The sequence below is a fragment of the Cyprinodon tularosa genome, unplaced genomic scaffold (assembly GCF_016077235.1).
Source record: "Cyprinodon tularosa strain WSP-4 unplaced genomic scaffold, ASM1607723v1 ctg7, whole genome shotgun sequence".
NCBI classification, from domain to species: domain Eukaryota; kingdom Metazoa; phylum Chordata; class Actinopteri; order Cyprinodontiformes; family Cyprinodontidae; genus Cyprinodon; species Cyprinodon tularosa.
In genome coordinates, this window is record NW_024039451.1 from 2,473,183 (window position 1) to 2,490,288 (window position 17,106).

The following is a 17,106-nucleotide window of genomic DNA, read 5'->3' on the forward strand; positions in this document are numbered from 1 at the left end:
ATCCTACAAATAGACAATTAAACATACTCTTAAAATACTTTTTTTTAACTTTCTCTTAAGGCTTCGCATCAGATTAGATAAAGATAGATTGTTTTGTTAAATTGGCAAAAAATGCCTTGTATCATTTCACAGGCAGTACAAATATTAGTTTTAATTTTTGCATACATGCAATATGTTTTTTAGGCCATAACATGTTACAATACAGCACTAAATGCAAAAATAAATAATCCCTTAAAGAAATATATCTTCAAGTTTAAATGAAGCACCCCCTCCTTTATTATGGTATTTTGCATAATTTTCTGTAGCCACATCAAAAATATTGTTGGCATTCCCAAAAAGTGGAGGAATCTCCTTCCCCCTAGCCTACAGAAAATATCTTCAACAAGAAGAGCTCTCCATCTTGGCTACCTGCTCCAAAGCACCTGCTGTGAGATAAATGAACGAAAGCACTGAGGAGGGAATCAGTTTAGTGGCCACTGCAGGGGACGATCATAACACCCGGCAAGCTGCCCAGTCCCACACAATGAGAGCTCTGTCTGCTAGTCCTTTATTACCCGTATCAAATCACAGTTTGTGACGCCAAAAGTATGAAATAAAGAGTTTAAGAAATATGTTGTAAAGACTAGCGGTGAGGAATGGGGCCAAGAGAAATGTGCAAGAATACGTTTTTAACCAGGTGATGGGAAAATGAGCAGAGGGGTGGAGAATTCAGCCTCAGAGGCAAACAGAGGGGATGAGGTGGATTAATAGAGGCCGTAAAAAGGAGTAAACTTAAATATCTCACCATTATCGCTCTGTTACCATCGCACTCAACATTAGTCCCTACAACTTTCTCCAACACATGTGGTGAGTAATGAGAGACCGTGTCATCTATTCAGCCTAATTTCCATTTTACAGCCCTTTGATAAGAGGAATCAGAGAGCAACAGCTCCAGCAGAGACTTTATGGCCCTTGCATGTGTATGTGTGTGTGTGGAAGTGTGTGTCACTGAGATGTGCTCCCATTGATGAACTGAACCGTATAAAAAAGCAATGACAAATTTAATGGCTCCCATAGACAGTGCTGTCAATGTTCCGATTGAGTGAAGTGGTTATTTCCCCCTCCACGCTTTTGCATATCTGACACAGTCATTTTCTAGTCAGACCAAGTGATAATACAGCATTTATGTGCTCGACTGAACCTTTTGTACTGATATGGAAAGATGCTCTTTAGTGATTGTTATAATGCAACTTACATATAGATTACTTTCTTCTTTTTCTCCAACTGTTGTGGGAAGCATTTTGTTTCTTATGAAATCCCACCTGGTAAATTTTGATAACGATATCACCTTTACCGTTGTATTAGTTAGTTACCACCATCAAGTTCTAACAAAGTTTTTAAAAATGTAACTAAAATTGCAGCTGCCAAGATGTAGACAAGTCAAAAGCGTTTTGAGGCTACAGTGGTGATCGGAGTGTTTGGAGAAGCCAGGGTGAGCTTTTAAACCTACTATAACTGTCAAACAGGTAGTGGCAGTATGATGCTGTGGATGCTTATCTTTCATGTGAGGGATCATGGAGAACAGCTTCTCCAATTTACATGGAACTAAAGGAAAATGGCTAAACAAGACCAGAGAACTGTCGCAAGGTCACAACTGTCTGCCTTAGCACAGCTTATCCAAAACCTGGAGCTCTTTGGTTGAAGTGTTTCCATCCTAATGCGTTGTGAATTTTGATCCAACCTATAAAATGTTGGAAAAAAGAAAATACTAATCATGCACTGTAGTGGATGTAGTAGCGGTAGCAAAAGTAACGCAAAAACAAAGATCAGAAATGGACTGGGGTTTTAATGAATTTGATGCAATCATCAAGTTGTACTGACTTTATAAGGTCAGGTCTGATATCTGGAAATATTGAGAGAGAAATGAGATTATAATGGGACGCCGGTAGCAGAAACAATCAGTCGTGAGGTGAATATTCGTAACTTCAGACCTTATTTAACAAGGTGTTTCCATCTCCTCTCCCTTGCACGGTTACCTTTTTTTTTTTTATTGGAAAATGTCAAAGACCACTGTATATATATATAGTAGGGATGGAACGGTTTATGAAAACCGTCCGAACCGTTCGGTTCGACTGTCTCGGTTCGATTCTCGTGTGTTGCGTTCGGTTCATGCGCCGCTCCTTCTTCTCATAGGCGAAGTGTGTACACTCCAGAGCAGACGGCGGAAAGAAAGTTGTGGATAAAAACAGTGTGCAAGCATTGTGCAACACGTTTTGTTTATGCTAACAGCAACACGACCAACACGTCAGGCTAACAATCAACATGTACCGAACCGAAAACCGTGACCACGAAACCGTGAACCGAACCATGGATTTTGTGAACCGTTCCACCCCTAATATATATATGTATATATATATATATATATATATATAGTAAGTTAATTCGAATTTTACAGTTACCATCTCTTGCGATTCTTTAAAGGGCACATAAAAAACGTTGAAGGAAACACATCTGTTGACCGGCAAGCATCCAAACAAAAGGAAGGGAGGATGACATGTACGAGGAGTTTAATGGATTAGAAGAAGAAGGGAAAAAACATTACGGGACTACTTGGTAGAAAAGCAGAGACCTCTAGTTTGGTCCTCTCAGATTTCCAGCCAATCCATAATGACTGGCAGCAGTTCTGACAGTGAACACATGGTCAATTCACACAGCATGGAGCAACTGTCTGGCAAAGCCCCTCTCCTTGTCTGCACCTGTTCAAACAGCAAGACTATTTCACTCTAATGCTGGGTGAAAATGTCAACAGATTTTATTTCCTTCTTCATCTGATCGATATCTGAATTCTGTTTGTAAACTGTTACTCACCTTACTTTACTTAATGACTTGATTTCTAGCAGTCACATAAAGTATAATATGTATAACATGTATAATTTTTATTATTATTTTAAATAATAATGCAGGGAGGAATAGCATTGGTAATCAATTATATTATTTTGATATTTTTCTTGCACACTTATGTATTCAGTCACTAACTAGTAAATCTCTAACAATAATTAGATTAAAGGTTTAATAAATATTAAATGAAAAGGAGCAGCTTCCCCCTCACTCTCATCGCCTTGTTATTGTGATGTTTTATTGCATCATTGTGATTAGTATTTGGGTAATCAACATCAACCTGACCTACAGGTGTGGTTTTATGACATAATACAAAAAATAAATCAAAAGAAAGATTCAGCTCAATTAAGCACAATTTACGAGCCGAGTGTGCATGGATTTTTAGCTTTCCACTGAGAAATGACTATACAGTGAACAACAATATGGATTTTTTTTTTCCTTTATTCTTTTCCTTTTCACAACCCAGTGATTCCTGGGAGAATGTACCTGCCTATCACTGTTGCATTGGCTTCAAGATCAGAAACTGGGGGGAGGGGGAAATAATGAGCTGCTGGTTGCGAGGAATTCACAGACTCTTGGCTCAGCGGGGGCTCTTCCCATTTATCCTCTGGCATTAGTCACGCAAAGGCTGCAAATATGCCACCCAGACGACAAGGGAACTCCCTCTTTCCGATCCAAAACAAGGAGAGGCTTGTGATTGCACCTCAGAAGCCTTTTGGGTACCAGACAGCAAAGAGGCGAGAAACTTCAAAAAGCCGAACTGAGCACTGAGCTTGGATCAAATCCCTCTGTCTTGGTCTTTCAGTTTCTCCAGCAGCAAAATGCAACTCTCCCTCCATCCAAAAACAAAGAGGCCAATTTTTTGCACAGCAGAAGCTGAATTAAAAGGCCAATAAACAGATTTTTATGTATCTCATCATTTCTCTTTTTCATTTCATTCTCCACTGGTGTATTTAAATGATTTGGAGCTGAAATCTCATAAAGGGAAAACAGCAGCGTAATAAAATGAGGAGAAAATGAAGACAGAACGCCTCCTGCTGTTAAAAAGGTCATAACTAATCAGGTCACCGTAACCTGAGACCTACTATAATACCTCTTATACAAGTGTCACTATCGTGATACTTTTCATGATTAGAATGTTTAACAGAAGGAAAGCTTTTATTCTGGCAAGCATCATGACTCCCAAACAGATTTACAGAAGCATTTTCTTTTTACTAGAAACATGGAAAGTCTGTTTTGTCTACAATTAATAGAGCTTGCAAGAAAATGTCCAAAAGAATTAAGAAAACATGTCTAACTCTACAAGGATGAGCTACAGTTGGAGGGAAATGCAATCCTATTTATGTCGATCAAATCTTAAATCGCAATAATATTTATGTATTATCTAACAAATGAAAAATGGTAAATCATTGCAGAAAGAAAAGAAAATGACATGGTCTTAAAATATATTTTTTTTAAGTTTTAAAACTATAACTTCATTCTATTCCAGCAGCAGGACATTTGAGGGGTTTGCAGTGTGAAGACCAAAATGTTTGCATGCAGAGAGCGTCTCTAAACATCACCTCTCAGGATGTGTCATACAGTCTCATCAGACTTTGATTCGACCTTCTTTTCACAAACCAAGTTGCTTTGATATAATCTGCTTGCATTCAATCTTATTGGTGCAGAAATCAAAATAAAACCATAGAAGTTATAGGGCGTTTTTTATGAAAAGGGAAAGTTTATTTACTCTATCTGCTTGTTAATTGTACTTGTTCAGGTATAACACAAGACATTTCAATTAAATGAAAAAAGTATTGTGATTTCAGTAGACAAAGGATCTGTAAGCTACTGAAGATTTAAAACAAATTTAAAAAAGTTTTACCAGTGTGTGGTATAAAAAAAGCATCACTCTTTCATAAAACTTATTACTGTATATTTTTTATGTATGGGTGGGTATGGAAGTAAATCTGTGTCACTGGGATTTGAATTACTTATTTTTCAGTTAAATTTTTTAGGTTAAAAAAATCTGCATACTACAGAAAAATGAAAGTAATAAACTCAACGTTGAGTTAGCGTTAGCTTGCATGACCCGCTCCGTCATGCTTGTTTTCCTTCAGTATGAGCGCCACAAGCGTCACATCACGTGACTAAGAAAACGTAACGGGATTGGCTGGGTGTTGGACACCACAATCCATTGCTAATGTCTTTGACCTGAAGTAACCCTTCCCTTTTTACACTGAATTTAGACGCCGAATTTAAGAAAGTAAAATAGAGCCAGTTGAATCTCAGGGGGCTGAAAATATTGAGTTTGAATTTTGAAAGGTTGAATTTTTTTATATGCAGATTTTTTTAACACTGAAATATTCAACTGAAAAATAAGAATTGAAAATGTAACCACTTTGAAATAGTAATGTGAATTTTTAGCTTGAAGAGAAAATAAATGAAATTTCAACTGTGTAGAAATAATGACAATTAACTTCTTTTTAGGTCAAAAATGTGTTCTGAATATATTTAAACACTGAAACAGTAAGTACAAACATACAACATTTAAATTTCAGCTGCATTTTTAATCAAATCCCAGCGACAAAGATTTACTTTCATAGGTGGGCCGTTGTCCATTTTAGATTGAAGTTTAGTGTGTTTGTGCTTGTATTTACAAAGTAAACTAAAATAAAATATTCAGTACTTATTTAGTACTTTATGTTGTAATTTTCAAAATATTTCAACCATCAACTAGTAAATTTAGGAGGAAATGGGGCCACAGCAGCAAAGAATAAATACGAGGATCCTACTTTGAATATAAATCTTTTCCTTCTGCTAAAAGATGAACTTCCACCTCCGTCTCAAATCTTTTAAAGCCTCTAACAGGCTTTCTTCCAGGATTATATTTAGCTCCATCCATCAAACTCTGACCAGTCTGTCTGTCTCTGCTGAGGAAAGGAACTCTCTTAACACGATGCTGTTGATGTTACATTTAGGTAATCTGTAGGTAATCTGCAGAAATGTCTACCTTCCTCCACGTGTTTGCTGTGATCAGCCAATCACTTCTCTGCAACTTCTCCTTTTCGGAGCCTGTAACAGCAAACTCAAGCTCAAAGAGTCAACGTTGCAGGCAATTGGATTCATGATCTTTCTCACTACCGCCCTGCAGCCCCCTGTTTCCATGGCTATCACTGTAACGAGCTGCTGTAGTTGAAGCATTGCAGGGGTGTTTAAAGAGGGTCTAAAAAGACAGGAAAAAAATGGGGGGGGGGGGTTCCATTCATAATTCATGTCTGGAGAAATATCATCAGCGCTGTGCCGTTTTGGAATGAATTATTGATCGCATCTTGGAAGCTTTATGTAAAAACTTGCAGATGGGGTTGTCTTGATGGACGTTAAGTAAATTAGGGGGGGGTTAAGGGGATGGAAGTGTGGCCAGAAAACTACTTGGGAGAGCCAAGGAGGGAGTGTCCTGGTTTAAGGAGATGAACTCTCCCCTTAAAGAGGAAAGACACGGCTGCGTAGAAAGACACTAGTAGGAAAAGGATTTTTTTCTTGAAAAAAGTAAAAGAATGTAAATAAAACTGTAAGCACATATCCTGTTAAATTATATTTCTTTGCAATAATTTATTTTAGCGTTTGTAGATATGGTTAAATGAGAACCGACCATATAGAGAGAACTTTACAAGCACATTAACGATTGATCAACATGGGATCTACTGACAAATCATACTGTATATAAACACATCTATCTGCTTGAGACCAATGTAAACACATTTCACAATAAATCTCCAAACACTTAACCCTCCACAAAAGGCCAGATAACCATCCACTTAAAAACCCACTCAGGTGCTGACAGTGAAGGACTGCTGCTGAGGACGGGCTACCTAATGGAAGAGGAAGGATTCATCCAAGATGCTGACCCCATCTGCTTGACCCCTGAACCTTCCTCCATCACTTACAGCAATCTCCCTCATGTGAATCTTTGGCAACACCTTTAACAGAAACTCTCCCTCTATATGTCCTGGCAATGTGTTAAAGGGAGTAAACATGAATTCCTTTTAAAGCAGAGAGGGTCCTGAGTGCATTTCAGAGATAGTCTTTAAACTAAAAGCCTCAATATTTTATTAAATGGAAGATAGTAGAAATGGGTCTAATTAAGGTTTTGAGCGAAGGCTTATTTTTAGGGATTTCAAAAAAAAAAAAAAAAAAAAAGAAAAACTTAATTCTTACAAAAGTAGATTCTATATTTCCATGGTTAATATATATATATATATCCCTGATGAAAAAAATAAAGCTAACCCTTTTTTTTTTTTTTCTTGAGGAGTCTTAATATTTCCTAATTGTTGGAAGGTTCTGATGAAAAGGGACATTTTAAAATCTAACTAAAATACAGTTTTTACAATGGACTGCAAATCTAGTTTCCACAACAGAAATGTTTTAAAACCAGAAGGGCAAAAAAACATAATAAAATAATGCTGTGATTGTAGCTCCTTGACAAAATAAAATCCTCGACATTAAACCAGTCATTGTCATCGTCATATTTTTCTATTTTTAAACCTTTATTTAGATCTCAAATAGGATAGATACCAAATAATTAATTATCTATGCAACTGGATGTAAAAACATTGTTGTTTTATGAAATAAAGCCTAAAGATGTCCTTCAAAATAAATGCTGTAATATTCTATATATGAAGTGAAATCTTAGTTTCAACTAAACAAAAATATCTATATCCCAAAAGAATAAAGCTCACATCTGGCTTTGGAAATAAAATGTTTGCTTTTTTATAATTCCATCATTACAAGACAGACAGTTCTGTCCTTTTTTGGGGCTGCACACAAAAAGCCATACTGTAAACCGGATGTTAGACTAAAACCAGCCAACATGCATATCTCTAATGCTGTTATAGGGATGGTCAATTACTCTGCATAATAATACTTAGACTTAGACTTCTTTGTCATTTTGTATGCACAGAGTGCATACAGAACGAAATTGCGTTACATACAGCTTATGAACGTTGCATTGATAAGAGACAGTGTGCAATACATATCATGATATAATTTTATTTGGTGATTCAAGCCAAACAGAAAGAGCTGCAGGATATTGGCTACAAGAGCGATGAAGTACACCAAAGAACACTGCTGGTTGTGCTACTGCTGATGCACAATTGATTAGGGTCCTTCAGTCTCTATTTTCAGAGGTAGTTATTAGTTATTAGTTGTTTTGATCAGTGATCTGTGAACAAACTCTTTCAAGCTCAGGTGTTTTTGTCTCCCTAAATAAAGCAGACGATGACAGAAAAACTGAAAGAAGCAATGGACTGAACTATAAAGACATTTTATTTACCAAAATTAAAAAATATTTTGCAAAAGTTTTCACCATTTCATCCAGTTCTATGTGGTTTGCATGAAAAGGCAATATTTGTAAAGTTCATAAATGAATGAACTCTAAGAACGTGAACTCTGAGACATGCAACAACTCTGTAAATGAAAAAAAGAGAAACCACAAGGCCATGTTGAGGGTGGGTAACTGAGGCTGAGACATGCAGGCTGACCGAGTCTGAGGCACGTTCCAGATGTTAGCAGCACTGGGCGTGGATACTAAAGAGCCGGCTATTTTCAGCCACAGAGCGCAGAAAAGGAAATGAAAAGGAGCAGAGTTCAGCGTGCACAGATTTCGGGGCAGCCATAGAGGGTAATCAAACACCGCGGTCCAATGGCAATCACGTCGCCTCGACACAATAGTAGCTCGCCTGCCCGCTGGCTGGGTCTTAGCACAACACTCTCTCTCAGAGAGAGGGTGTGAGATGAATGAGTGGGAAGTGGAGGACAGTGAGGAACGGGAGGAGATGGATGGGGAAATGGAGAGGGAGAGAAAAGCAGCTGAAATAGGAGCGGTTGGTCCAAATTAAATCTGCGGGTTGGTATTGTTTCAACTGACTTTCCTTCATGTTATAACACACTGTCTCTTTAGGGTTATATTTTGAGTATTAGGCAGCAGGATGTGAGATTAGATGTGATGCAGGTAAATTAAGTTGAACACTACAGCTACAGCTCCTCTTTGGGAGTATTTTGCAAATTCTTTCAATTTCAAACATAATTGTGCAACTTATAGTGCTTAATTGTCAAGAATTGTGTTGCATGCATATGTCTTTAGGACCACTGAGTAAGTAGTTTGTAAAATCTTATTTTTCCATTACCACAGCTTATTTGCAATGTCTCATTACCAGCTTTGCTCCTTTAGGGATATTTTCTTGCTTTTGTTGATAAATGGATAAATTCTTGTCGGTCTGGATGGTAAGATAGTAATCTGGATTTTTGTCTGGATTTGTACAATTTCACAGCAGCTCGATTTATATTAGGGATGGAACGGTTTATGAAAACCGTCCAAACCGTTCGGTCCGACTGTCTCAGTTCGCGTGTGTTGCGTTCGGTTCATGCGCTGCTCCTTTTTCTCATAGGCGACACGTTTACACTCCAGAGCAGAAGGTGGCGGTACTGCGACCAAAGCCAACCACCAGTAGTAAACAAGAAGAAGAAGAAGCGAAGCAGCGTAGCCGGGTATAGCAGAAAATAATCAGTTGTTGTGGAGAATTGTGTGGGTATGGCGAGTGGGAAAGAACAGGAGTTGGAAGACGCGGCAGCAGCACTGTATAGGTCTGCTGTATGGGACCACTTTGCATTTAGAGTGACCTACGATGACGGCGGAAAGAAAGTTGTGGATAAAAGTGCAATAGTGTGCAAGCATTGTGCAACACGTTTTGTTTATGCTAACAGCAACACGACCAACATGTCAGGCTAACCATAAACATATACCGAACCGAAAACCGTGACCACGAAACCGTGAACCGAACCGAACCGTGGATTTTGTGAACCGTTCCACCCCTACAGTAGTTTGTATGTTTAAGGATGTCCTGCAATGTGAACCTTCTCTTCAGATTTAAAGACTTTTATATCCTCTAACAACTTTCCTTCCATGAGGCATGAGCTCTTACTAGATTCCCTAGTTCTGCTGAAAAAATTAAAAATAAACATCCTCACAGCATGATGCCACCACCACTATGTCCTACTACGGACCTTTTTTCTTGGATCTCAGAGCGATTTTGAATGTAGATCAAAAAGCTAAATTCTGCTCTAATCTGTCCAGAAGCAGGGCTTCTTATGCCTTTTTATTACTAATCGTTTATAAAGGCCATATCTTTTGAGTGCACAGCTAATATTTTCTATATTGACAGATATTCCCATTAGAGCTTTGATGCCTGAATAGCCTCCATTGTTACTATGACAATCCAAACTTGATCTTAGATTTATTTTCTCCTTGTCTCCACTTAAAGCATAAAGCTACAACAACCACGTTTCTACCATGAGGTTTGCAGGTTGATGTGGTTAGTTAGTTTTCCACACAGAGCATTATTCATATTTATTAATTAGATGACTTCTGAAGGCCAACAATGGCACTATATTTTATGTATCAGAGGACAGGGGCGTGAGGGGATATGCATATAAACCCTGCTAATGGTTTATATGCATCTGTAAAAGACATTAAAGGGTGAATGGTTTTGCAAGGTAGTGCTTTTAAGGCTGCAATTTTTTCCCACTATCATATAAAGCATCTCTGTCAAACAGCGTCTGCTTTCATGTTCAAGAACCGATTTCCATTCCAACGCAGCGCACAAATAAAATCATTTCACCTCGACACTGTATAATCGAGTTATTGAGCACTACTTTGATGGCTGGAGCACTTCACGAGTCGGTGTCTGAGGCCGTTCTGGTGAGACGCAAACAGATGAATTTCAAACAGACGATGCAACTTCCTTTAATGAAGAAATGGCAAACCTGTCAGAGAGCTTCCTTCCTCCGCTGTTCACAGATGGAAAATTACCAAACTGTTGATAGATGGTTAACAGGTGCAGGCTAATTATGCTAATCATGGCAACAGCCAAATAAACTGATTGCCATGTTCATTTAAATGACAGCAATGTTCCTTTGGTGGCTAATTAAAATAGGTTGGGAGACAGGAAACGAGGCGGATGGGTTTGGAGAAGGGAGAGAGGAGGTGTTTAAATAAAAGCCTTCTCTGGGGTCTCCTGTAATAAGCTGTATTTCATTGGTTTAATGATGTCATAATGAATTTCTAATGAAGGGGGATGGGTTTAGGTGAACGAAGACACGAGTGATGAAATGGGCACAAAACCATAGATTTTACATCTGCAAAAAGAGTGCTAACAAGGGAGCTAATGCAATGTAATGAAAATATAAATTAGTACAGGACATCTCACAGGTTATGCGCACCATCTGGTTTAGTACTAGCCCAATGGGAAGGCAAAAAAGAGGGTTTGGAGGTGCAATTACTTTTATAAGAACTACGCCTTGACAGCTTTGGTCTGCCTTTACCGGTGACCTGGGAAAAGGCATCATTAGAGAAACCAGAGGCCAGGAGGGTTGACTTCTGGGTCCCCTGGAAGCAGGCATGGGGGTGCTAAAGGTGAATAGAGGCCAATTAATGTTTACAGAAGCAGTAAAACAAAAAAGTCACCTTATCACCCAATTCTTTGGTTTCTTTCACAGTTAGAGGCTCTATATCGCTGTTTCAAGCAAACCACTTTTTATTCTAGTAAATTAAATCCTTAAATGTTCCAGCATGACTAATGAGAGATATAACACGCAATACCAGTAGAACATATAGCAAAACTGTGGATCATTTTAAAGAAATCCATTTTCTCTACTTATACTTAAACCAAAGCAAGAGCAACCAAGACATGGTTCAGTTATAGTACAAGTGTATAATAGAGGATATAGACATATATAGCTAAACAAACTACATACATTTTTTGTTTAATTCGCCAATTCAAACAGTCTCATGTTTTAATGATCAAATGATATAACAAATAAGAGAAAACATATATTGTGTATTTTCTAATGGCACTTTAACTTCCAACAGGTTAATATTCTGCATCCAAACCACTTGAAAACTGTATTTGTCTATTCATACCTTAGCTTCACTAGAAAAAATTGGTCTTTCTGTTGAGAAAAATAGAAACGGGATGGTTTTATAAAGCAGCGGTCCCCAACCACCGGGCCGCGGACCGGTACCGGGCCATCTGTCATTTGGTACCGGGCCGCACAGAAAAAAACATATATATATAAATTATCCATGATCAGAGTCTGAGTGATGTTGTATTTTGAAAAATATAAAAAAAATTGGGGTATTCTCTCCAATTACATCAGTCTGTGCATCTGTGCCTCTTGACACAGGTTAATTCAGGTCAAGATGCATCCTATCTATAACATCCTATCTTTGTGAAGCGGGATTTTCTGCGGTTAAAGCGACCAAAACAAAGCTACGGAGCAGACTGGACATCAGGAGCACACTTCGTATTTCATTGTCTCCGATTACGCCTAGATGGGACCGGTTTATTTTGGAGAAACAAGGTCAGGGCTCCCACTAATTATGCCACACATATCATTTTATTTGATTGTATTTACCCCCCACACTTTAAAGGAAATATATTGTTTGACATATAACCGGTCCGTGGCGCAAAAAAGGTTGGGGACCGCTGTTATAAAGGGATGCCTTGGTTCTTTTACTCAAACGACACTAATCTCACGTTCCAATCCCAAAACACCAATCACTTAACAACCCCGTAACCACTCAACAGAACTACCTACTAGTTTGGGTTACCCTAGTTATGACCAGTTAGGACACTGACTGAAAACTTGTAAATGTAGCCCAGAGCTTCTGGTGAACAGACAGAGTGAAAACATATTGCTTGGGTATAATGGCTATGGGAAGGGGTTTGGGAGATGAATCTGATGTCAGCATGTGCTTAAACACCATTTAGCTGGGAACATTATGACCACTGATACTGTGGTAATGTTCATATTTAAACCAACACCAGTAAAAATCATTTATAAATGGTGTTTGACACAATATATTATGAAATTAAGCTGCAAAAAACAAAAACCAACAAAAAAACCATACCTCTGTTACTCAAGGTTAACATGAGGCGTAATTCACACATCTGCTCTATTCACAAGAACATAAGAAGACTTTCAGAAACTCTCAAGTGACAAACTCTCTACGGTTCTCTTTGGTGGGAAGAATCTAGTGATTGCATTAACTATTACTGTCATCAATGACAATCTGATAAAAGCTGAATTGATAGCGAAGCTAAAAAGTCAGGATTCTCAAAGGGGATGTTATGATTAAATTCGTTTTGACACTCTAGTAAAATTGTTCCTGTTTTCTGACTTGCTTTGTTCAAAGAATAAATCTCTGATTGAGGGCCCCGTGTTTCGCTCTAAATAATGAGAAATCTCCATTTCCTGGTTATTTGTGTATTGACAGAGAAAAGACATGCTGAGGCAACGCCAGAGGAAGACTTACCTTTATTCGTGGCTTTATGAGAAATTCTTACCATTTAAATGTATGCTGCATCACAGGGATCTACTCTGTTCAATATATTATAATGTGATGTTGGGCCTTAATGGAAAATCAATGGTTAGACAAGCCCGCCACTGCTGAGACCATACTAAAGCAATTTCTAAATTGACATATGGAGGGTCTGTGTGATTGATTCTGACTGCTGTTGGATTTTAATACCATTCACTGCAAGCTCATTGACTGTCAGACGTTGTGGTTTATCTACAAACTGCCAAGTGAGTCCTCGTCTCCTTTTTCTTCTCTCTCATCCTTTTTTTCTGCCGCTTATTTGTCTCGGTGCATGCTCCGGGGAGTTGATAACTTTGGATTACAACAGATATGTTTGACAAATGAGCAGAAGACTTTCCACAAATAACACAAGCTAACAGTTTATTCATACTTCAGCCCCCTTGTTTTAATAGAAACACATGCTCCATCAGATGAAGCGGTGCATTATTAACGTTCCCAGATGCATCAGCTGTCATCATGAATTTAATGACAGGGTGCCATTACTGGCAGAATACAAACTCAGAGACAGGTTCTCACCTTGTAACCCAGCCTTCTGTGTGGAACTACACACAGTTTAACAACAGGATCAGAGAGAGGAGTGAAATGCTCTGCCTTAAGCTGAAGCCAACAGGAAATGCTTATACTGGATTAGAGACCAGTTGCTTCCTTTGTTCCCTGCTCCTTTTTGCAGCTGTGTAACAGAAAAGGTAGCACAAGCTCTTTTTAAGTGTTTGACTCCACACAGTGTTTATTAAGCTTTCTTAACCTTTTCAGGATAAAAGACATGAGGAGAAACGTATGTCAATTTGAGGACAAAGCCTCAGTAAGTCAGTGGCAAAAAAAAAAAACAATAAACTGTTTAACCATCCATCCATCCATCCATCCATCCATCCATCCATCCATCCATCCATCCATCCATCCATCCATCCATCCCTCCCAATGTCTTCCATTCCAATTTCTATCCATTCCTCATCATCCCTTTTACCCATTAAACAATCCACGTTTTCACTCACTCAATGAAAGTGCAAACTAATAAAGTAAAGCACATCAGCCCAGTTCTGAATTCCTGCCACTGGCTCCCTATATCTCAGAGAATAAACTTAAAAATCCTCCTATAAGTCTATAAATCACAAAATAGCACATTTTAACACATTTTACAGACTATTAATTAGTTGATCAACCACCAGAGCTCCAAGCTCCTCTGGCTCAAATCTATTCTGCCCAGAACCAGATCCAAAAATGGAGAAACAGCTTTTAGTTCTTGTGTTACACTAGTCTATGATAAAAGTCCAGAAAACTGCAAAAGCACTAAAATCCTGAGTTACTTTACATCCAAATAAAAAAATCTATCTTCACTCCAACTTTCATTTTTTTATTATTATTATTTTTTCTCTAAGTCTATTTTTTATCTAATTGCATTCTCTTTTTATTATCTATGCCCCTGCAATGTACGTTTCTTATTCTATTCTTAATGCACAGCACTATAAATTATCTTACTATCAAAATGTGCTGCATAAATAAACTTATTTTAACTTTCCACTAATCAATACATGCATTCAAACCCTCATTAATTCATGCATTCACTTATTCATGAATACATACATTCATGCTCTCATCTTGACAGAACAGTATAGAACATTATGCATTTGAATAAACACACAACTTCACTTTATTTTCCCATAAAACAACTGCATAAAGAGTTGATACTAAGCACACTGATGAGTTTAAAGGTAAAACAAAATGTCACTGCGAGCATCTTGGAAGAAGCCTTGAAACCCATTTGCAGCTTGCAGTGCAGGGATACGTCACAACATGAAACACAAGCTGCAGCAGCTAATTAAGAGTTGGTGGGTTTGCTTTACTGCAGGCAGAAAGCCTTTCCAGAGACACCACAACACTGTTTTAGACATTCATCTGAATCTAGATTTGAAAGTGTTCCTGGAATATTCTGAATTTCTGTAAAAACGTTCACATTGATTGTTTAAATATCCTTTCAAGGCAATATTTTAACCAGTGTATTCAACACAATATGTAGTCAGGGAGGCTTGGCTTCATTTTTTTGCTACTGAAAGGTAAATGTGAACATTTTCAAGCACCTTGCAGGTCGATGGAAACAAAGCACCAGATAATCTTCAGCAATTGATCTGTAATGTGATTACATTAATGCAGCTGGCAAAGCAAAGAGCAAACAAAGCCATTTCTATCTGAAATGTGTTTACATCCTGTACAGTTTAAATTAGGAACAAACGCATCTGCTGAAGGGAAAATTGGGAGAAAACAACACGAAGGAAGTAAATAAATGATGACCTGGTTGCCCCAGTGCGAACACCTTTAAACTAATATTTTACTGAAGCTGATTTTATGCATTCAGTATTTTTTTTTTTTCTAATAACCAATCATTTTAAAACAGGATTTCGCATCTGGCGAGGCCTTTTATTGTCAATGTGGATGTACTATTTGTCCCCATTAGATGTAGAAAAATTAAATCCTTATTCACCTTCAGATATGTTTAGCTGATAACTGAAGGCTTTGGGCTAAAAATGAACTGATCTGTTCAGATGATAGTACCACCATGTTTGACTGTGATTGAGATGTTTATTTTTCAGCCTGACATTTATTTTTTTTTTCCTTTCTGCTATTTGAAGCAACTTTGCTTCTCATTGTCAATAACAAAAAAATATCTTCAAGGCTCCATGAAAATAACTTTAAATTAAATGAGCCAGGTTGATGAATAGCCTTGATCGTAACATAATCTGCATTAATCTTTTTCAATTTTTCTGCGGATACCTTTGTAAGATCAGATCCGAATAATAAGGGAGTATTTTAAGAGATACATAAAAAAAAAAAACATCAAACCAGCAAAGACAAACTTTAATTCAAATTGATCTGTAAATGATGGGAGATGCAAACTGAAGCATTTTTTTGTTTTTAAAGGAATGCTTTAAAAGAGTATAATCTTTATGCACTCTTTTTTTATTTTGTCTAAGAAATGCGTCAACTTTTTAGTTGAAATTTACAGGATTATATCACATCGGGGATTGAAAAAGTTTGGTATGGTCTTTTTTTTACAGGTCTAAAAAAACAAAAACAAAACAAAAAAAAACATAAACATGCTAAACATATATAAGTTTTTCTCTTTATTTGGTAAAGTTTGTAGCTCCAGTCATTCAGTGACATGAGAAGAGATCGCTGACCCTGAGGTGTTACATTAAATGCTCATCCAAGCTCTCAGCAGCCGCCTCAGGTGTTAATGTAACAGATGGATTCAGGTCTGGCCTACTTTTAAGCTCTTCCAAAGCACAAAGGAGAAGCTTAGCAGCCCTTCTGGTGAATTCAAATATGCTTTTCCATGCACAAACATAACCACTACTTAAGATCAGCTCTAATATACCACCATGCCTCCATGACATCATCAGATCAATACAGCAGCTGCAAATCTCTGTGTCATAAAGCCCATATAAAGCTACAAGCGGCAGGTCCGTCTTGTCCAACAAGATCAAATCGTAAAACTGTCACATGTTAAATAAGACACAGCCTTCTGGAAAATACCAAGCACAACAAAAAGATGGTGTGGGGTGACATAACCATACCGATCATTATCAGCCTAAAACCGTTCTTTTTTTTTTTTTTTAACTCACCTTTCCGAAGTCTCGGACATCAAAAAGGTCAAACGGGTCGAAGAGTTCACTGTTCCTCAAACCGAACTTGTCGTGGCAAACTTTTAGAAACGTCCGGATGTTCTTCAGACAAAGGAACTATAAAGGAAAAAGAAAATAAAACACCATCATTAGTGAGTGTATAAAAACATCGCCATCAGATAATCTAGACGACGG

The 17,106-nt window shown here is 37.8% G+C and overlaps 1 protein-coding gene across 11 annotated transcripts in view; it reads right to left on the reverse strand.

The window, feature by feature from the left end:
• The window catches only part of vav2 (vav 2 guanine nucleotide exchange factor), a 320,101-nt gene that overhangs the window by 197,186 nt on the left and 105,809 nt on the right, over nt 1–17,106 (reverse strand). For all 11 annotated transcript variants that reach the window (XM_038268275.1, XM_038268286.1, XM_038268283.1 and 8 more), the window contains one exon: nt 16,912–17,028. In XM_038268275.1, the coding sequence (XP_038124203.1) occupies nt 16,912–17,028 (117 nt within the window). The remainder of the gene's footprint in view (nt 1–16,911; nt 17,029–17,106) is intronic.